Source organism: Vipera ursinii (assembly GCF_947247035.1).
Source record: "Vipera ursinii genome assembly, chromosome: 2".
In the NCBI taxonomy this organism is placed as follows: Eukaryota; Metazoa; Chordata; class Lepidosauria; order Squamata; family Viperidae; genus Vipera; species Vipera ursinii.
In genome coordinates this window covers 70,442,436-70,464,716 of record NC_139513.1, presented here as the reverse complement: position 1 = coordinate 70,464,716, position 22,281 = coordinate 70,442,436, and the positions used below count along the sequence as shown (strand labels likewise).

The window sequence follows — 22,281 nt, the reverse complement described above, 5'->3', positions numbered from 1 at the left end:
ACACGGAATGCTGTTACTTTCCCACCATAGTGGTCCCTATTTTTCTACTTGCATTTTTTACATGCTTTCGAACTGCTAGGTTGGCAGAAGCTGGGATGAGTAACAGGCGCTCACTGTTATGCGGCACTCGGGATTCAACCTGCCAAACTGCCGACCTTCTGATCGACAAGTTCAAGCATCCTAACACACTGAGCCACTGCGTCCCTTCAACTATCTATAGAGAACCTTGTAACTGTAGCAGTTAAAATGTCAGAATAGAATTGGGGGACACCCGGGTTTGCCTTTTCCCTCAGAAAAACTAATGAGTTGTGCTATGGACAGCAGGGCAGATTTGAAGTCATACTATTCATGAATCACTGTCTTCGCTTCAAGATCGTCATTATTTCCTCAAATTGTCACCCTCTCACAATGGTGAAGGGATGGATGGAGACACTCATAACTATTCTTTGTGGAAAACCAGAGTGCTTTATTTTCCTTGTAGTCGGCATGTCCTGTGTGGACCAACCATCTTCCCTTTGCAACAACCCAGGTCTTACAGTAGGTATGTGTTAAGTATCTTCAAAAAATATACCTTTTGCATTGAGCTTCCCCAACCCACTGTCTGTCCCAATCAATCAATCAATCAATCAATCTTTATTCAGCAAATAAAACACAAAAATCACAATTAGAACAAAGAGGGAAATATAATTGTTCTAAAATATCTGAAGAGGATTGCTGTACAAACTATTGAACAGGACTTACCTGTGGTCAGGGAAATAAAATCAGATTGATCTAATAACAAGTTAAGATAAAACAAGTCACAAAGACCAGGATAAAGAATGGATATAACAATTCGTGATGAGCGTGTATCACCCTGGTACCTGGAAGACTGAAAGCTGTCAATCATAATTAAAGGACCCAAGCTAGCTGAAAAAAAAGCAGAGCTTAAGCTAATAGAAGATGAAAATCTAGGCAATAGTTTACATTTTAAGTAGGCCAGCTTCACTGTCGAAGACCATGTTAGAAATGCATTGTGGTGCACCTGTCCCAAATATTTGTCTTTTTACGTGATGCTTTTCATGTTTTGTAGCTGCTATAAATAACTTAAGGAGATTGATTATGAGAAGTGGCCTTCAAATCATAAAAAGAATAAAATAGATTGGCTTTGGCAATGCCCACTATTGATATGCGGTTCCTAAGCAAACACAGAGGGAGACAAAACAAAATTCTCCACAGCTGACTGAGAACATCCTGGTAGATGAAGAAACTCCTCAGAAGATCAATCCTGAGGACGAAATTTTTAAGGTGGAAGTAGTGAGAATGTTTAAGTGTGAACTGCCCAGCAAAAACTGTTAACTAGGTGACCTCAAATTAAATCCTGGTGAGTAAGAGTTGTTTGGATCAACACAGAAAATGCTGGAAGGAATTACTCTATGGCAGTTATGCATCTTCCCGACCAAGATGTGCAAGCTCCTGTCTGGGCAGCTTCCACTTGGTGGTTTGGATTGTTTGCTTTGTTAATATAATCTACCTGAAGAAACTGCAGACCAACCTCTTTCTACAGTTTTAATAGCTAGTTTGCATTGACCACTAGGCTTTTGATTTCTCCTACACTGAAAGAAACCAAGATAAGGTGAAATGCAAACTTCCCATTCTGCTGTCAAATAGATTCCAACTCTCATAAAGCTCAGTCAGGAAAATTTTGGAAACTGATCCCCTCCTTCATTTTGAAGGTACCCTATTAGGGCAGGCTAGAACAGAGCATTTCTTCCAGTTTAAAGTTTCTGATTAATCTTAACTAGCTTCAAATAAGAACTACAGGTAGCTGATAAGTCAGTATCAAACTCTTTTCCACACTTGTATCCTGGCAAAAGCGACAGGCTTGAAATCCAAACTTCATTGCAGATCAGAAAATTAATTCTCTAATATTTTGCTGACATTTTGGAGGTCAAAATTAGCAACCTGATCAGCATTGGGAATACGCCAACAGTCACTTCACCCTTTTACAATATTTCCTGTTAGTGGTAAGGCAATACGTCTTTTCTCCTAGCTGCTTTTTCATAAGTTGTGCAATACAACCTCCAAGCCTGTAATAGTATAACACTTGTAGATAATGATCTTGCTTCTGTTTTGCTTGCTCTGTGTTTTTGTATGAAAAATATGCTAATGGCGATTATTTTAGAAAAATACAGTATACTCTCATTTAACATCTATCCATAATACTATGTGTGAAAGTGAATAGACAAGAAAGAGTGTAGCTTGTATCCTGGGGAAGGTAAAAATAGCTCAAGGAATGTACTTGAAGAGCAGAAACAGAATAGTATTGTGCCCTGAATAATAGGGCAATTGAAAAGTCCTCTTTGATGCACCATGTTAATATCTGAAATGAGAGGCACTGAATGTAATTTTGCTTAGGATAAATTACCTTTGAGAACCAGCTTGATGAAGTGGTTTAAAGCACCAGGCAAGAAACAGGGAGACTGAGAATTCTAGCACAGGGCTAATGAGTGATCTTGGGCCAGCCATTTTCTCAGCCCTAAGAAGGCAAGGACAAGCCCCTTCTAAAAATCTAGTCAATAAATCTGAAGAGACTTGTCCAAGAATCAGGATAAATTCAAAGCCACCAAATACAAAACTTTACATTTTGAAAAGCACTAAGTTGGAAATAGATTGGATTCAGTATTCAGTAATGAGAACAATACTTTTACAAGCTTACAAGAATGGTCCTTTCAATCCCTATGTAGTGGCAACGTGAAAGAGCCATCCCAATCCACCCAATTACTTCTGTCCCTTCTTGTCCTCCACTTCCAATAAATGAACGAAAACACCACATTTGGCATTGAATCTCCAAACTGAGCCAACTCATGCTGCCATGGCACAGGTGGGACAGTTTAATAATTGAGCCACTGGCCCAGACTTTTGTGCTGGGGCAACCAGGAATATAATTCTGGCCACTATCACCTTGCTTAGCAGATTCTCTTTTTCAGAAGGGCAGTGTCATTGGACCATACCTTTGTCGCCAATTATGTTTTGCCAAGTATCGGGGTAATGATGAGGTGCCCAGGCAATTAGTTCTTTTGGATCCAGAGGCAATGAGCAGTAAAAGAAATCCCAATAAATAAAGGGATTTTAAGCCTTATTATTAGCTTGAGCAGAGTTAAAAGCATAACATAAAAAGCATGCATACCAAGCAAGATAATACCCAAATTTCTTACAAGCTGTAAGGAGCTTCTTAATAACAGCAGCAGAGATATCCCAAGGATAGCCCGTTTCCGCAATACTCAGTGCTAGGTTCCATGCAGAATCTCCCAACAAGCCACAGCAATCCCAAGGTTTTTATTAAAACTTGGCACCATGATGTCATGGCCACGCTATGATAAGACTGCAAGTCCTGGCCTTGACTGGCTGGCAAATGACTTTGGCAAGGGAATTGAAAGTCTGGAACTTTCACAGTGAGTAAAAGTTTGAACCTATGTGAAGCTTTGCCACCACCCCGCCTTCTCCTTTATTCATTAAACAAGAGTGCAAACCAAGCAGGTCATCTCTGGAAGAGTTCTAAACCTCTAAACTTTTCTTAATATGAAGGAGAAATCAAAATACGTCACTGAATTCCTCAAAATAACAATGGCCTTCTGCACTGCTACTACAGGCTGCCCTTGAAAAGGTCTAGTGGTTAAAGCACCAGGCTAAAAAACAGCAGATCATGAGTTCTAGTCCTGCCTTAGGCATGAAAACCAGGTGGTTGGCTTTTGGACAGTCACTGCCTCTCAGCCCAATCCACCTCACAAGCTTGTTGTGGGGAAAATAGGGCATAGTATTATGTTCACCACCTTGACTTATTTGTAGTAATAAAAACAGGATACAAATGAATAAAGTAATAAATAAAATCATGCAAAAGCTACAGTTGGTCCATGGTATGTGCGCATGTAACCTTGCTGCGACATGATCCAGCAGGGTGGGCATGTTCTGGTTCCTTTTCATGAACAACATTGTTTAGTGGTACTGAGTAGCCGCATCTTATGATCAGTGACAGCTGCCTTTTGGAACAGTCTCCCCCTTGAGTTTGGGGGGACTCTATTGGCTTTGCACAAAATCTGAAGACCTGCTTTTTCCTTGGTATTGGGGCCAGGATGTTAGATTTGGGCATTTTTAATTATGGTTTCTACACTGTGTTATTTAAGTATCAGTTTTGTTAGATGGCCAGAGTTATATGGTTAAGATGAGTGACCATATAATTCCCTTAAATAGACAATTTGATCTAATCTTAGGAAATAAGTTTTGAGCACTCAAATTGTATTCTGTCTTTTAAACTCAAAGGAAGCAGCCATAGAGTGAGGTTACATAGCAAAAAGTTTGGCTTTATTTAACCAAGTTCTGAAGTGTATGAAGTCACTCTTTAAAGCAGGGTCCCCAGCCCCCGGTCTGTGGACCGGCACCGGTCTGCAGCATGCCAGAAACCAGTCTGTGCAAACAAGCGAACCCCCATTTGCAGGATGCAGGCAGCACGCAAAACCACACCCCCTCCAATCCACGAAAAAACCTCTCCTCACGGAACCAGTCTCTGGTACCCCAAAGACTGGGGACCTCTGCTTTAAAGAGTTTCTTACTATAAAGAATTACACTGTTCTGTGATCTTCTGAAAAAAAATTATCTAAAAAAATTATCATAAGCTAAATTTTCATTCTTCTCCCCGACACGCATACCCATGTGACTTCTTTTAAGCTCACGTGCCTATCACATAAATAACTTTTTCCATTCCTTTCTTTTGCATGCCAAAAAAACTTTGTGTTCCACTGAGGGGACAATTCAGAGGAACATTTGGTTTTTATATATTAAGTCATCGTTCTTTTCAATGTGCTGGATGTGCTGGACATCTAGATACCATCACAGCACATCCAGCAGTCCCTAATGAAAATGCCTGCTTTCACATTTCAGCTTAGGACTGTTTTAAATGCAAATGCCAGTTTCAGCAACCCCACTTCTCATCTTCCCCTTGCCCTTTGGCTTTACCATCTTCTTAGAAAAGTTTGGCACAAAAAAGGCAGAGGGCAAAGATCCTGCCTACATAACCATTAATTTATGGCCCAACACCCTTTAGCTCAAGACTCCTTCCTTAAGGCCATTTCACCTGGCCATTTGCAACTTGCTTCTCTGGTGTTTCAGCAAGGACCACGTACAAAATCCAGTTAAGTCACATAATAAATATTACTTAAGCCAAAGAAGTTCCTTTCATTTCTGGTTGCCTCATCTGTCTGATGGAAAGGCCTGAGGAACTTTGAAACACAAACATTATTTTCTAATGTTTTAGCTAACGATGAAAATCTATGCTTTAGGCCAGGGGTAGGCAACCTCGGCTCTTTTATGACTCATGGACTCCAAATCCCAGAATTCCTGAGTCAGCATAGCTGACTCAGGAATTCTGGGAGTTGAAGTCCATGAGTCATAAAAGAGCCGAGGTTGCCTACCCCTGCTTTAGGCATTCATTTACATAAATCAACTTTTCAGAAGAGATTATTATTTGCACTGTTCAGCAAACTGTAGTACTTAAGTAGTTCTGTTCCTAAATCTGAAAAAACACTAATCACACGAAACAGCCAAGTTGCCTCTAGAGAAAAAAAAACAGCACTACAAGCTGGACAGTATAGCAAATGTTTCTTAGAAGCAAATCTACCATGTTTAGTGAGATGGGAAAAGAGTTTAATGGAATGGGAAGAAGAATCCTTTTTATATTTTCATGTGGAATAACTCAGCTCACAAATTTTATGGGGTAATACAAAACAGTTTCAAATCATGGCACACTTTTCACAGCTTCTATTTATTTTCTTTTTGCCAAACTACGTATGCATAAAGGAGGAAATGCATAATAAGTGTTGCAATCTTGGATGGGAAAGGCACCAGATTGAGAATATACTATACCAAACGTGAGGTACTATATGTCGAGGGCAATGCCAGCTTTTGTAATGCAGTACTAAGCTTTTATTATTAATAAGGACTTCTGTTTCTTTTCAATTGCCTACAAAAACTTAGATAAGCTTACCTTGAAAGCAAGTAAAACATCAGTTCTATATTAATCTGAAAGAAAGCACCAGGAATAATCATAAAGCATCACTGCCTGACTATTCCTTAATAGTCTTAATAGACTATTCCTTAATTCCTTAATAAAATAGTGCAACAATCAATGGGAAATGATTTTTTTCCCCATGCTATTTCAGGACTAACCCAGGTTTTTTTTTTACTTCCTGGAGCAACAGTCTATGCTGTTCTGAGTTTCTCTTTCAAGTACTATCTATGTTCCAGGGCAGCTGAGTGGAGGACTCCTAGTTCAACTCTATGCTCATATGGGAAAAAAATATTTATGCTATGTATAAAGGGGGGATTATCTGTGATCTGAGGCTTGGACTTAAGGAACTTCAAACAATAACTTTTCTTGATGAGAATTTTCCATTTGCTCAAAAAGGAAACAACACGAGATTCAGATAATTCTCCAAGCCACACTTCTTGTGTCTTTTCTCACTTGCAGTTAACCACAGCCATGTTCCCATAATCTTGCTTCCTCTTGTCTCCAACCCATAGCTGAGGCATCTTGAAGTCTTTAGATGTTCCAGTGTCCGTGTTCTCTCCCTTCAGTAGCCACCAAGCGACAGCAGTTTTTCTGATGTGCTTCTGCAACATTTTGTCAATGGCACTGCCAGGTGATCTCTAAGGGATGGTATCATCCTGGCACTTGCTGGCCTGATCATGTTATCCAAGTTAATAATGCAGCCATGCCATGCCCCTCCTCTTCTGACTCTTGGCCCTCTTCTGCAAGACTTCATTAGGCTTAGATCAGCAAGTCTGATTCTTCCAGCTGCCTAACCATGATGGGGATAACTGGAGATACGTGGTGAAGTATTAAAGATACCATTCTCTCTGCCACTTCATAGTGCAATAGGTACTGCACATGCAGATAAGAGCAACAAAGATGATAAAGGACCTGGGGACTAAATCATATGACGAACAGTTGAGCGAGCTAGGTATGTCTAGCCAGGGGTAGGCAACCTTGGCTCTTTTGCGACTTGTGGACTTCAACTCCCAGAATTCCTGACTCAGTATGGCCAGTTCAGGAATTCTGGGTATTGAAGTCCACAAGTCATAAAAGAGCCAAGGTTGCCTACCCCTGGTCTAGCCTATCAAAGAAAAGGATTAGGGGCAACATGTTAACTGTTTTCCATTACTTGAGAGGCTGTCATGGAGAAGAGGGGACGTATTCTCCAAGGCACTAGAGAGCAGGGCAAGAAGTACAGGTACTCCTTGATCAAAATTCAGATTATTGGCAACTGACTCATATGTATGATGGTGGCAGTATCCCAGAGTCATGTGATCATTTTTTTGTAATCTTCTGATGAGCAAAATCAATGGAGAAGCCAGATTCACTTAACAACCATTTGAATGACTTAACAACTACAATGGTTCACTTAAAAACTGTGGCAAGAGAGGTCATAAAATTGGGCAAATTTAACAGATGTCCCCCTTAGCAACAGAAAGTTGGGGCTCAATTGTGGTTGTAACTGAAGGACTACTTGTAACAGGTGGAAGCTTGTTAAAAAAATCTAGAAGTAAAGAGAAATTTTCTGACAAGTGAGAACAATTAATCAATGGAACAACTTGCCTCCCGGAGTTATGAGTGGCCCATCACTGGAGCTTTTCAAATATAAACTGGACAAGCATTTGGCCAGGAGGGTATAAGATCTCACCGGGATGGTATAATAAAGTCCCCTGCCTTGAGCAGGGGATTGCACTAGAAGACTCTATGATTCTGTCAGGCACAGAATTGCTAGTGTTCTTCCAAAAGGTGGGCGCCTAATGATGCAGCAAAGAGCCAGTTTATGAAGCCTCTTGTTATCTGTCAACCATTGTTCAAGCTAATAGCTATGAGCTAAATCAGATCTCTATGTCAGGGCTGGCTTGACGACATCACAGATCAAAAGCCCCCTCTTCCTGTTATCCCTATCGGCTATTAGTCACCTGTTATTACCATCACTCAGTCAGGCAGCTGATTTATTTATTTATTTTATTTATTTATTTAGATTTATATACCGCCCTTTCCCGAAGGACTCAGGGCGGTTTACAGGGCATTTAAAAAACAGTCAATACAAACGTTAAAACAAATTTAAAAAGATTAAATAGAACCCTGAGAAAATTAAAACCCAGTTAAAATTACAATTAAAAATATTCTCAGCCTGGGCCAGAGAGCTCGAAGAGCCAGGTCTTCAGGTCCCGGCGGAATGAACGGAGGTCGGAGGCAGTCCTAAGCTCTGTAGGCAGCTGGTTCCAGAGGGCAGGCGCACCCACAGAGAAGGCCCTCCCCCTGGGTGTTACCCTCCGGCAATCTTTAACCGGCGGCACCCTGAGGAGACCCTCCCTGTGGGAGCGCACTGGACGAAGGGAACTTGATGCTGGCAGCAGGGTGTGTAATTTCTGATCAATGGCTGAGCTTATGGATGTTGTCAGGCATCACTCTGCTAAGGAGTAAAAATCAAGTACAGCAGTGCCTAGACTGAAAACTGGTTTCTCCATCAGCTGGCGGTGTTGAGAAGACAGACAGGCTTCCCTGCGCTGAAAATGGGAAGTGCATTCTCCAGCTAAAAGCCGGAAGAGATCACAATTAGGGCTGTCAAGAAGGGCAGCAAACGGATGGCCAGCTGGCCTTCTAGCTCAGGCAGGGAGGAAAGCCATTTGAGGTGTTGAGGAAGAATCTTCTAGTCTCTTCCATAGACTAGGGAGCAAGCAACTTTTGCCATCCCAAGCTTTTTATTGGAAAAATTACTAGTACAGGTGCTCCTCAACTTACAACAGTTCTTTTATTGACCGTTCAAAGTTACAACAGCACTGAAGTCACGCAACCGTTGCAGCATTCCCGTGGTCACATGATCAAAACTCAGAAAGGCGGCCACTGTTTTAATTTTGGGCTCAGAATTTTGGACTCAGTTGTGGCCATAGGTTGAGAACTATGACTTTCCTCTTGTTTAAAATGAAAACAATATTTTTTTAGACCGCTGTTTCTCAGCCTTGGCAATTTTAAGACGCATCGATTTGAGCCATCGAGATTTTCCTAGCCAGCATGCTGACTGAGGAATTCTGGGAATTGAAGTTGGCATTTTAAAGTTGGCAAGAAATACCGCCTTAGATCAAAGTGCTGCATACAGTAGGTGTCTGCCAATTAAGTAGTAGAGATGGTATTCTGTATTTGCAATGTCACCTGTGCAGCTTTTAATATGAAAAGGAAAATTTTCATTTCAAGGACTTTCAAGTATTAAGAAATATTAATGTACAACATTCAATGAAGAAATAATACATTTCCTATAAACGTAAAGGTTCCCCCGCACATGCGTGCTAGTCGTTTCCAACTCTAGGGGCCGGTGCTCATCTCCGTTTCAAAGCCGAAGAGCCAGCGCTTGTCCGAGGACGTCTCCGTGGTCATGTGGCTGGCATCACTAGACACCAAAGGCGCACGGAACGCTGTTACCTTCCATTTTTACGTGCTTTCGAACTGCTAGGTTGGCAGAAGCTGGGGCTAGTAACAGGCGCTCACTGTTACGCGGCACTCGGGATTCAACCCACCAAACTGCCGACCATCTGAACGACAAGCTCAGCGTCCTAACCCACTGAGCCACTGCGTCCCTTACATTTCCTATATGTCCCTCAAAAAATTGCCTGTGCATGCTGTTTTCTTCAATAGTTCCTTTACAGCTGTGTCAATAACATTACTGCTTCATGAACAAATTCTGATGGGGCTTGGCCTCTTCCTTTTCACAAAAGCAATTTAAAGAATTTGGAATCGCAAACCTAGTGTTAATTCTAAATACTGTGAAAGTAATATCGCATTGCGTATTTAAATTACTTGAATCCATAAACCAGGGGTCTTCAAACTTGGCCCTTTTATGACTTGTGGACTTCAACTCCCAGAATTCTGGGATTTGAAGTCCACAAGTCATAAAAGGGCCAAGTTTGAAGACCCCTGTCATAAACTGTCTGAATATATTCAACACTTGGTTTCAAAATATGCAATGATCTTGCAAATGGGTTCATCAGGGAGCCAATATTAAACTATCAAGCAATGGAGGCAACAGTTTAGATGGAATATTAATGCTATGAATCCAAGAATGAAAAGTTACATCTTCAACAGCTGGTCATTCATTTAAAAAGAGTTCAAATCAGCTTTCATAGAACTGTATATACTGTATATATTTAAAGGTCCATGAAAGGGCATTCCATTAACTTTGCTAGCTTGACATAAACCTTATTTGTGTTAAGTAATCTATACATTAACCTCTTTGGAAGGCACCAGGTTAAAGCTTCCAAAACCCAAAATTCTAGATTGTGGGGATTAGAAATAATGGCAGTCAATATAATTAAAGAGCTGTCTTTTCCTCAAACCAAACCTTAAACACAATCATTTTATAAGTGTACAATGGCTGACCGGAAGGAGCTTTTATTACAGATACCGTTCTTGATATCCAAGTAAGAATGGGACAAACGTATGGTGAAGCAGCTTGCTCCACTATTATCCCACCAAAGCAGCACCATCTCAGTTCTGTTCAATTCACATGAAGGCAATGACTCATCCAAGTCAAATATTAGATAAATATCTATGTATTTAGGTTTTGTTTTTATGGGTTTTTTGTTCTGGTCTTGTATACTGCTCAGAGTTCATTATCATACATGTAAATAAATATAGCTTGAGTTTGAACTGCTGAGTTATGAGTAGCTGACTGCTATGGCTGTAAAGCTAGGTTTATTACTTAGCAAGTTTGACAAACCAAACCAACTCAAATTTAGTCAATAAACCACAGTTAAACCATGTATGAGTATAATGCATAATTTCTAGCAGAGGGCTATTCTCTTTATGCATCAGCACCACAGACTTGCAAATCAATGCATGTGTTTGTTTGAATGCTCCCTGCAGAGTCAGAAGGGACGACCCAGAGTTTTGAAGGTGCTTTGTTTATTGGGGACATGCATTACAGGAGAAGCAAGGGAACCTATAGGGCAGCTCAGAACAGCCTCAACAGCACAACTTTGGCAATAATTACTGAAATTCAACCAGAATCAAGTGCTGGCCTTCAAAGTGTACCTAACATATATAGTCTTAGCATCTTGGACTTTCAATGAAAATGAACCTGATAAGGAAGAACAACAGAAAGCCAAATACATTGTTTTATTCACTTTAAATGGCGATCTTCTGTCTCACAAAGCCAGGCTTTCCTTTTAAAACAGGAAAGCTTTCCTTTTTTCCCTTATTCACTTATTTCAACTTTATTGCACAGTCACAAGTTGGAAATGCTAGATATCCTTCTTCATCCAGAATATGGGCTGCCCTTTCAGATCCCGATAAGGTGTTTCTAAAAGTGTCTGTTCTTCAGCCGTATTCTCCAAAACCCTGGAAGAGGCAGGTTTACCAGAGCTTGACTGGGCTAGTAAAGAAGCTCTTGGTGGAGGCACTGGAAGTGGAAGGGGAGGAGGAGGAGGAGGAGAGGGTGGAAGAGCTGGGGCAGCAGAGGCAAATGGGGAGGCTGATGGTGAAGAAGGAGCCAGACCATTAGCGGACTGGACAGAGGATGGATGGGGACCTGGCAACGGAGGACGGGGAGAAACGGTAGCTGTCCCTGAATGATAAGAACAAGGGGAAGGCAATGAGTGGGGGGCTACTGAGCAAAAAGGAGATGAGGAAAGAGGTACCGCACATGGTGAAGGAGTGAGCTTTGCCCCGGATCTGCTTTGGTACGATGTATTTGTATTATGCTTCCCGGATTGTGCAGGAAGTTCTGCCTTCCATTGAGGGGTAGAGAAGTTCTCCAAAAATTCCATAGGTACCAGAGGACTGATGAATCCAGACCACTGGACAGGCTTGGACAAGCTATAGCCCAGGTGGGCATAAAAATGCTGCTTGTCGTGTGTGGTGAGGTACAGATGGTGATAGCCATGGGCCTTGGCAAAATTCTCAACAGCTTCCATCAGCTTCCTGCCATAGCCCTTTCCACGGAGGGCCTTGGCCACCACCACAGTCTCCAAAAATAAACTGTCAGATTGGCCAACTACACGGGACAACCTGGCATGTCCCAGAAGTTGGCACTGGGTATTGGACGTCTTCCCTTCTGCAGTTTCCTCCATTAGCCTCAAAGTTCTGATCAGTACCAGGCACATGGGAAAGTTGTCACTAGACTTTTGGAGGGAGTGGATACGGGAGGTCCGGCTCCGTCTCCATTCTTCATTGATGAGGTCAGCACAGGCCTCCAGGAGATCTGGCCTCTTGTGAAGGGGGACTGCTGTGAGCATCTCTGAAACCGAACCCATTCTTCTCACCGTGGTGAAACTTTACAAGAGAGAGAGAGAGAGAGAGTTTGGTGCACTCCTGAAAGCACAAACACAACGAAATGTGCTTGCAATGCATACTTACTTCCCAGAGGGTTAACCTTCTCAGTGACACTACAGGGAAACTTCAGCAGTTCCTAGCTTTGCTTAAGTTAAGCACAAATTAGCGTTCTCTGAAATATGCCCAAACAGTAACAAAAGGACCTAATAAAGAAATCCACTGAATAACCACATACTGTACATGAAAACAAACATTATATTCCCCAGCACCATTCTATTATCCCACCAATTTCCCAAACCTGCTGCAGTAGTTTCAAGAGGGATTGGAGTACAGCTTCCATTCATGGGCCTGATAGCTGAAAATGATAGGCATTCAAGTAGAAAACAGACAAATTCCTACAAGCTGCTCCTTTGAAATTTTCTTTTCATTTTCTTTACTGACCAAATTTAAATTACCATGTGTTAACCAATAAGCAGAATGTCTGTATGGAATAACACCCTGAATAAGCTATGCAAATGCTTATTACGTATAGTTGCATGAAATTAAGTGAAAACAGTTGGTAACTCATCCTCTCTCCATTGGGAAATTATATATAAATTCTATTGGTCTTAAACCTTTAACAAAAAGAGGAACTGATTTTCAGGTTTCTTCTTCACTCATACAAGATCATTATTTTTCATAAATATATTCTACCCTCTAAAAAGACTGAAATCTAGATACCTGGATCATCTGCTTAACGTATAAGCCACAAAGGGCAATCTACATGTAAAAAGCAATCTTCTCTAAAGGAATATCCAAATCCAGTTTGCTCTTTTATTTTCACTCAACAGTCTAGCTGACTCTAGTTAAGTTTTATGTAGGAAGCAGCCTTGCATTTAAGATGCTGTAATATGACATCACTGATGGGTAATGTCATAATGACCTCACATCTCCACAAGAGCCTTGGTGGAGCAGTGGGCTGATGCCTCCTTAAGTAACACCAGCTGCCTGCAATTAGTGCAGGTTTGCATCCCACCAGGCTCAAGGTTGACTCAGCCTTCCATCCTTCCGAGGTAAGTAAAATGAGGACCCAGATTGTTGGGGGCAATAAGCCTGACTTTGTAATAATGCCGCTTGGGGGGGGGGGGGGCAAAGCCCTAATAAGCAGGCATATACATAGAATGAAGGCTATTGCTAAGCACATTTGATTTGTGCTTAGATTGTAAGCCGCCCTGAGTCTTCGGAGAAGGACGGGATATAAATGGGATTAAAATAAATAAATAAATAAATAAATCTCTGCTTCTCACCAGGAGATACCAGCTAAACACGGCTCTATGCCTCTCATTTCTGCTTGCCATGACTGTCAGGCCCAAGCCCAGAGATGAGACAATGAAATCCAATTGAATTCAATCCTTTATTTGCTTGCACCTAATGGACAGAAACTTACCAGGCTAAAACTATAACCTTCTCTCCTACTAGATATAACCTGAGAGATTCTAGAGTGAATTTAGTCCAGCTCAGGACTAAGCAGTCTCTTAATCCAGGCCTCTTTGGGAAGGCTCTAAATTAACAACAAAAAAACCCTCTGCTGCTGTGGGAGTACATTCCATCACAATAGCCTAGATCACAGTCTAGGCAACCAGGGCAGGCACAGCTGCAAACAGCTCTTGTGTAGTCACAATAGTTTGGAAATAGTGACAGTCTCCTACCATTGTTTGGCAAGAACATGTAGTATTAGTATAATAGAACAATCCTATGTGATGATTTGAGCTCTGGAAGGAACAGCTCAAGCAAGTTGTGGGACTGTTTGAATGTTTCTCCAGAGCACAACGCAATACTTCCTCCAATGTCTCCCAGAAGCCATGGATGTGGCAAATTGCAAGAAGGCAGTATGTTGAAACATTCCCATAACCAGTCAGAACTGATGTTTCCGGTTTGACCACAGAGTTGTACATATGTGAATCAAATGTGAATATCGAGCAAAACACAGTTTTGATGAAGGGAGGCATTTTAGCCTGAGGATTTGAAAGACAGCATCACTGTGTACACTTGGTCCACTCACTTGGGGAGGTATGGGGGACCTCCCCATTATACATCAGTAACAAAGAAAAAGGGAGCTTATTTAAAAGAACTCAATCCCTCTAACCCATTTATTTTATTGAAAACATTTATGTAACTGTCCCATCTCTCAAGCAACTCTGGGCAGCTCCCAATTAAAAATCAAAAGGCACAAAAATTGTTTTCAAAACTATAACATTCAATCAATTAAAACATAAAATGTTAAAATAACAGTGCAGTTGTTAATAATACGGCACCACTCTGTGCTAATGTGCCATCATCTAATCTCCCAATGTCTGGGAGGAATACCAGGTCTTTAAAGTCTTACAGAAGGTTAAAATGGGTACAAGCCCTGCCAAACTTCAGGGGGGAAGTGTGTTCCACAGGGCAGGGGCTGCCATGGAAAAAGAACGTTTCCTAGCTCTCATCCCATGACAATTTTAGGGGAAGGGACTAGGAATATGCCCATTCTATCTGGCCTGGTAGGACAGGTAGAGATGTCCTTATGGAAAGGTGGTCCTGCATATCTGTCCCTGTGCTGTCAAGTTCTAAAGGTGAGGACCAGCACCTTGAATTGCACCAGAAAGAAACTGGAAGCCAGCGCAGCTCGTGCAACAGAGGTGTTACACAGGCACATCTAGGGGTCTCATTACTGTGTGTGGTGCTATATTCTGGACCAGCTGAAGTTTCTGGGTGGTATTCAAGGGCAACACCATGTGGAATGTAATCCAGTAATCCAAACAGACCAAAGCATAAGTGACCATGAGCAAGGCCTCCCAGTCCAGGAAAGGACACAATTGGGGCAAGAGACAACTCTCTGCAAAGGCCCTCCTAACCACAACTGCCACTTGCTCCTTCAGCAGGAGTTGTAAGCCCAGAACCCCAGAACTGTGCACTAGTTCAGTCCAGGGAAGTATCACCCCATCCAAAATCAAAAGATGAATAAGTATCTGGTCCTAGGGGACCAAAAACCCATAGGCATGCCATCTTGCCAGGATTGATTCAAAGTTGGTTCTTCCCCATCCACACCCTTACAGCCTCCAGACACTCAGCCAGCACTGTCACTGCATCTCAGGTGCCATCTAACTCATCTGAGTTACTCCATGGGATTCTCTCTCCATCTTGCCTAATCAGGAATGGTCTGAAGGAAATCAAAAAGAGAAAGGACATCTACCGTTCACAACTTCTAGATAGGATACTTCTCCTCTCTTTCCTAGATGCCCATGTCCTAAGCAGGGATTAACACCAATCAAGTAGAACCCTAATTAAGGAGCTACCAAGGAGAAAACCACATCCTCACCAACACTGACGTGCAAGCTACTGAATAAAAACAGGGAGCAAGCTCTACACTCCATAGCACTGATGATGTAACCTAGCTCAATAATGAAATGTCTGGAAGCAAACAACCAAGGTCAGAAAATACGAAGAACTCCAAAGCTTTATAATCTCTTCTTAAAGATGGGTAAAATCTTAAGGCTGAGACAACAATGTGCTATTTGAGTCTCCAACAGAAACAAAGGTTGATATAAAATACTGAATTACTTCACATGCTGTTGTTTATATGCCTGATTTGTGTTCTTGCAAGAATACAGTGCAATTTATAAGCCACTTTTGCCACAGAATTTTGAGACAATTGTCTACTCTACTGTAAGTTAGTTAACTGTAGTTCATTTTCTTAGCTGCACAATATCTTAGTACTCTTAGAACAAGAGATGCCAGTGTGTCCACAGGCATGACTTTTCACATTACTATATAAATTGAAGCGGTCATGCTCCAAAGCAAAACACCAATATCACTTTAATGTCCACATTCTGGCCCCAAATGGCCCATGTGCCTGCTGGGGGTACAGTTCAAGTTTTTATCCAAAAGTATGTTCAACTGATCTGAAAGGGCAAAAGTAAGTAGATCTGGTAGGAAGCAAATAACAGATAGCATTTTAATAAAACTGGTAATTGATGGTGTCTCTTTGGCAGACCAAACAGATAAGCCCCTTGGTATTAAAATACCACCCAGATATATCAAAAACTTATTTTTAAGTGTCTTCAACAATATATTGTATTAAAAATATGTTGTTATTATGGGAAGAAATTGAGAATTTCCCAGTCCCCTCACCAACTGATTTACAGTAAAGTATGTTGCAAACAAGTTTGAAGAATATTATCACTTACCCAAAAACATGCACAAAAATACCAAGCCCATTATTCTATGGAAATTGCGCAATGTTACCATAACTGAGCAATGTGTTGTGTTTAGGAATATGTAACTTGCCTTATATACATGTTAAAAAAATCCCCTTTGGCAAAAAAATGAGAAATAAAATATATCATAATCCTAATAACGGCAGAACCCCAAATGTTTTGGAAAATTATCTTAATATAGATTAGAATACTGAGAAGAAAGCATAATGCCAGGTAAATTTATTAATTGTCCTTTTCTAACTACCACATCAATTCTAATCTATAGTAAATCAGGTGTCCCTTGCTTAAACCCAGAACATTTGGCGTATTGCATGGGACTGATTTTTATCAGAATTCTGGAGTTAGATTAAAAAAAATACAGGTAACACTATGATAATGGTATTGAGAGAAGAGAGAAAGAGCAATATTGAGATAGAAGAAAATATCAGGCATAGCAATGGCTTTCTTTTTACTCCTTCCAGTGATCAACATCTGTGGCTTGGTCTCTTCTTCCTAATTTCAGCCTGGTGCCAATCTCAAATTGCTTTGCTTTAAAATGACAATAAAGCATTCAATTGTGGAAAACAAGTTTGAAAGTTCTAGTCGTATTTCTGTTCTTGGGTTCCCTGATTTAACATTACTTAGAAAAAGGTACTTCTTCCTGTTATAACTCTCAAAAGCAACCAGATCTATATGACAAGGTGACCCCTATAAATCCTATTCCTTTATATTGTAGGCATCAAGAGCATTTAGTTCATAGCCCTCCTTTCCAAGACTTAGGACTGCCTATTCCTCTACTACAGTGTCTGATCAAGGAAGCCAAGAATATCCTTGTCCAAGAATTATTGCATAAGAAAAGGGCAAATGGAAAACCCCACCACCACATACCTTCAATGAATGGGAGTTGCCTCAAGTAGCACCTTTCTCCTTAGAAATTTCTGCTTGCCAATTAACGCCTAGTAGAAACTGTTTAGTTGCTTTCACAAGAGCACAGCAGGAACTAAACATTCTCTTCTTGTCCATTACTTCTTTTAAAGAAAGAAGAAGCTGCTAATTTGAATACTGGTAAAGGGGGAAGTATCTGAAATGTAAATTAAGTGTTGAACTGCCCAGCCCTTACAGTCAAAGGCTGACACCTTTCCCCAGCTGAACAAGCAAAAGCAGCCAAGATATTCTATGAGGTTTTCAGTTGAATCCTTTAAAACTATCCTGGTTGGCAAGTCCAAATACAGGCAAAAGCATTCTGACAATCTGTTCTCTAATAAATGACCATCCAGTATACATTAGCAACATCCGGTCCTATTATAAGGACAACAATCAGTGTTACCCAGCGTAGAACATCTGACAAAGTAGGGCAGGTTGAACAGGCAAACTAGACTGACAGCTTACCATGCCCTAATTCCTCCCCAACATTTCAGCATTCAGTCAAACTATAGCATTAAAGCGTGGACACAAACAATGCTGACTCTATAATGAGAGCTTGATTTACAGTGCCTTGTCACCGCCATCTCTTTGTTAGTGTTTTTAACCCAGTGTTGCATTAGAGGCATGCCCTCAGTTTCAGATATTTATTGACCAATTGAATGAACACGCAGGAGAGGCATAAAGAACAACTTTTCTCTCAGAAGACACTGTTTTAATGGCTACCTTTCAAAGTCATCAGTCCCATCCGGTATCTCTTAGCCGTTTCTAACAATTTTGAGAGTGAAAGAACACTGGGTTGTGATTACCTCAAATTAAACTCACACATCAATTTAAGATCTTCTCTCTCTCTCTCTCTTCCCCCCCCCTCTCCCTCTATCATCTTTCCCCCATAAGAATTCTATCCACTGGTATTAGCAGGAGAACAAAGGAGGAATGGCAGGTAGTCACCAAATATCTATCCACCTGGTTGCTTTAGCCATTGTGCTCTGAGCTGGGTCCTGAACTTCAGGCTGAAACCTACTGGCACTCTTTTTCTCTTTATAATAACTACTGAAAAAGTAAGGAAGAGAAGATTCCTTGAGGAGACCATTAGCCATCTTGGCCCACATAACAAATCTTCAGGAATGTCCATTATCCACAGCTCTGAAATTAAAAATATTACTTAGGCTTGGTTCCTTTCCAGTCTCTGACTCTGAATGTACCATCACATTCATGTTAAATATAGAACATATTCAGATTACAAAATTCTAACCATCTAGAACAGGTATGTCAAATTGCCGTTCCATGGGCCAGATGCGTCACACCGAAACCGCGCCCACCCCATTGCTGGCATGATATGTCGTGCGACGCCAGGTGATGTCACAAGTTTGACATGCCTGATCTAGAACCATGTCATCTTATTGTTAGAAGGAAAATACAAAGACTGTAACCCAAACTCCGGCCCACTGAAAACAAAGGTGGTTACAGCAAATTCCTATATATCTCTACTGATAAGCCCCACCCAGAGGGACTTCCTAATATGTACTTTAAATAAAATGTACATATTGAAAGTACACAGATTTGATTAAAATATCACATATATATCACTGGATTTAATCTTGAAAATTGGAAAATTGAAAAATGGATACAGATGTTGAATTGTTGAAATTCAAGCAGATTATGGACTGTTAAACCAGGAGGTCTAGTCTCTGTAATCAATTAACATTTGTAAAAACAGACTTTATTTTCTGAACTTGCACCTGCTCACATCCTTCCGTTTGGCTGAAAGAATACAGAACAGTAGCTGCATTTGCTTGAAAAGCAGAGTGATGACAGTTATTTGTATCAAATGCTGACATCCTTTGATGTGTACAAAGCTACTACATGTTTTAATGGATCTTACTAAGACACTTTTCCCTTTTGGCATTTTATTGTTGTTGTTGTTGTTAGCTGCGAAGTCGTGTCCGACCCATCGCGACCCTATGGACAACATTCCTCCAGGCCTTCCTGTCCTCTACCATCTTCTGGTGTCCATTTAAGCTCACGCCTACTGCTTCAGTGACTCCATCCAGCCACCTCATTCTCTGTCGTCCCCTTCTTCTCTTGCCCTCAATCTTTCCCAGCATTAGGCTCTTCTCCAGTGAGTCCTTCCTTCTCATTAGGTGGCCAAAGTATTTGAGTTTTAGCTTCAGGATCTGGCCAAGCTATTCTCCAAAGCACCTGAAAGCAGGACAAGAAGCAACGGATGGAAACTAGTCAAGGAGAGAAGCAACCTAGAACTAAGGAGAAACTTCCTGACAGAACAATTAATCAGTGGAACAACCTGCCTCCAGAGGTGGTGAATGCTCCAACACTGGAGGTTTTTAAGAAGAGACTGGACAGCCATTTGCCTGAAATGGTATAGGGTGGACTAGATGACCTCCAAGGTCCCTTCCAACTTTATATTATAAATTTAAAAATATATAGCTGGACTGCTTGCAAGGATGCACTGGCTACTCAACAAAATCCAGGGCAGCTAATCAACATATCCTATCCTTGGGGGGATCTGCTGTTTCTGGAAGCAAGTTTTCCATCCCCCCCCCCCTAAGGGATTCTGCCCATGAATCATGCTGCACAAACCCTTGTCTAGACTCCAGAGGGGGTATGGCCAATAACCCATCTCGCTAATTTATTGCTGTCCACGGAAACCCTGGAAAAGTATGCTAGGCTAAGGTCAAAGGTCACCTCTATAAACAGCATAATGCTAAGGAATGACAAGTGTATTAGTGGTCTTCTCCTCCTGACCATCATAAAAACGTGCTTGGTCTTTTTAAAGACAATGGCATATTGTACCTGGGCTCATTTTTTAAAAAACGCATCTCTCATATTCTCTATTTAAGGTCAACAATCTCTACGAAGAAGACAGAACCATCTTATTAAGTATGCAGTATGTACAACTGGACTCCACACATATTGCCTAGTCAGGAGTTAGCTGATTTAGGAGTCAACCCAGGCAAAAATATCCAGGATTCCTAGCTCAACTTTGCATTTGCCAACAGAGAACTAAACTGCAGAAAAGTCTCAATCTTTTTCCTAAGAAATGCATAGGAACTTTGAATTAAAATACCAGTTTACCCTGAAGGCAGTTTCACCGCAGAAAAATAAAATATGAAACAAGCTAATGTTAGGAGTGGAAGGATCTTTTTGTGACTAGCAAATGTTATTAAAAGCCAAACACTTATGTTTTTACTTACATTATTAGAGAAGATGCTACCTGAATTCATTACTGCTGTAGACTAACACTAGTGTCCTCTTACATTGTCCATACATTATCACCCTTCCCCCAAAGCAAAGTGTTCTGTTACTGTAATATGCTCTGAGAATAGCACTGAGATAGTCACAGCCCTAGACAGTAGTCTGATAAATAAAATCTGAGCCCAAACCAGAAATTTAATTTTAGAAAGTGTTTCAGAATTGACCCACCCTAATAAAGGCAGGAGAATTGGGGAAGCACTTCTAAATCTGTTACGGTAAACTATAATAAAACTAATATTCATGAGTTTGATGGCTTAATCTGGACTACCTGAAAGGGCCAACAGTACAGTAACACAGTGAGCTCTACTCTCCTTATACGTGAGGATGCAACTAGCCTAGAACATTACTTTTTTATCTATTCCAGGAGGAAAACCACCCCTTAAGCAGGTTATTCTTCCTAGTCCAGGGACGCTGACTCTGCTATCTATCTAAGGATAAACGGAGAAAGTGCCCGGCGCCACGTATCCAAATTCGGGGCTTTCTTCCAATGAATCGCCACTCACTTCTGCCAGCAGAGTCACCCGGGACTCTTTGGCCTTTTCCCAGAAACCCTAGAAAAAGGCAGCTGAGAATGTTTCCCAATAAACGACGCGAGGTGTCAGCCAAGAACCAGCCACCAAACCAAGTCTCCTCCAAACCACACAAGGCGCTAGAAGGAAATGAGGTTGAAGTTCCTTTTAGCCCCCCCTCCCCCCCCGGCACGCGTTGCCTCACTAGAGCAGCGTTTCCCAACCTTAGGAACTTGAAGATGCGTGGACTTCAACTCCCAGAATTCCCCAGCCAGCATAGCTGGCTGGGGAATTCTGGGAGTTGAAGTCACGCATCTTCAAGTTCCTAAGGTTGGGAAACACTGCACTAGAGCAGGGGTCTTCAAACTTGGCCCTTTTATGACTTGTGGACTTCAACTCCCAGAATTCTTGAGGAATTCTGGGAGTTGAAGTCCACAAGTCATAAAAGGGCCAAGTTTGGAGACCCCTGCACTAGAGGCTTCGTTTGGAAGGAGCTATTTTATGCCTGGTCCGTTTCATCTCCCAACCCCGTTCGTTCTGCCTCCTTCCGACGGGTGTAATAACTTTTGACAATCCCTCCTTAAACTTGATCAATGGCACCATTCACCATTAGCGCTTCTCCCCTCTCCCCCCCCCCCGCCCCGCTTCAGAGATTCGTATCCTTTTATGGGCACAACCGCCCTCTCTTCTTCTGCATCGAAAAGCAGCCAGCCAAAAGCTATTCGTCCTTCCCTCCACCCCCGCCATCCCTCTCGATCCCCGTTTGTTTTTTTTCCTCCAAAAGGAAAATTCTAATACTCAAAAGCTTTTCCGAATCCCCCGTCCCGCAAATGAGAGATGGTTCCGTTTTTAACTATTCCTGCCTCTCCCTGGCCAGAGTTTCAGCTAAGAACGCCCCTTGCAAACCCTCATCCTGCTGACCCAACCAACATTTATCCCCGAAAGCGGGTTTAATAAATACTAACATCGTGCAAGCAACCGCAGGAACCGCCGCTCGGGCGCTCCGCCTTCTCGGCCGCCCGAGCTTGCC

At 41.6% G+C, this 22,281-nt stretch overlaps 2 protein-coding genes across 4 annotated transcripts in view; both read right to left on the bottom strand.

Annotated features, from left to right (window-relative positions):
• HYAL3 (hyaluronidase 3) overlaps nt 1-17,470 on the bottom strand; it is a 24,377-nt gene extending 6,907 nt beyond the window's left edge. Inside the window, exon 1 of the mRNA XM_083354928.1 lies at nt 17,434-17,470. The gene's annotated coding sequence lies outside the window, so the exon portion shown is untranslated. The remainder of the gene's footprint in view (nt 1-17,433) is intronic.
• On the bottom strand, nt 10,963-22,281 carry NAA80 (N-alpha-acetyltransferase 80, NatH catalytic subunit). Of its 3 annotated transcripts, none has more exons than XM_083354930.1 (2): nt 22,217-22,281; nt 10,963-12,331 (listed from the first exon to the last, which is right to left on the bottom strand). In XM_083354930.1, the coding sequence occupies exon 2, from the start codon at nt 12,310-12,312 to the stop codon at nt 11,302-11,304; it is 1,011 nt and encodes a 336-aa protein (XP_083211056.1). In that variant the 5' UTR covers nt 12,313-12,331; nt 22,217-22,281; the 3' UTR covers nt 10,963-11,301. The 3 variants fall into 3 exon arrangements, 2 of the variants coding, with proteins under 2 accessions (XP_083211056.1, XP_083211057.1); XM_083354931.1 differs by lacking the exon at nt 22,217-22,281 and adding an exon at nt 12,416-12,503; XR_014491488.1 differs by lacking the exon at nt 10,963-12,331 and adding an exon at nt 19,136-19,668 and having other exon boundaries at nt 22,217-22,270.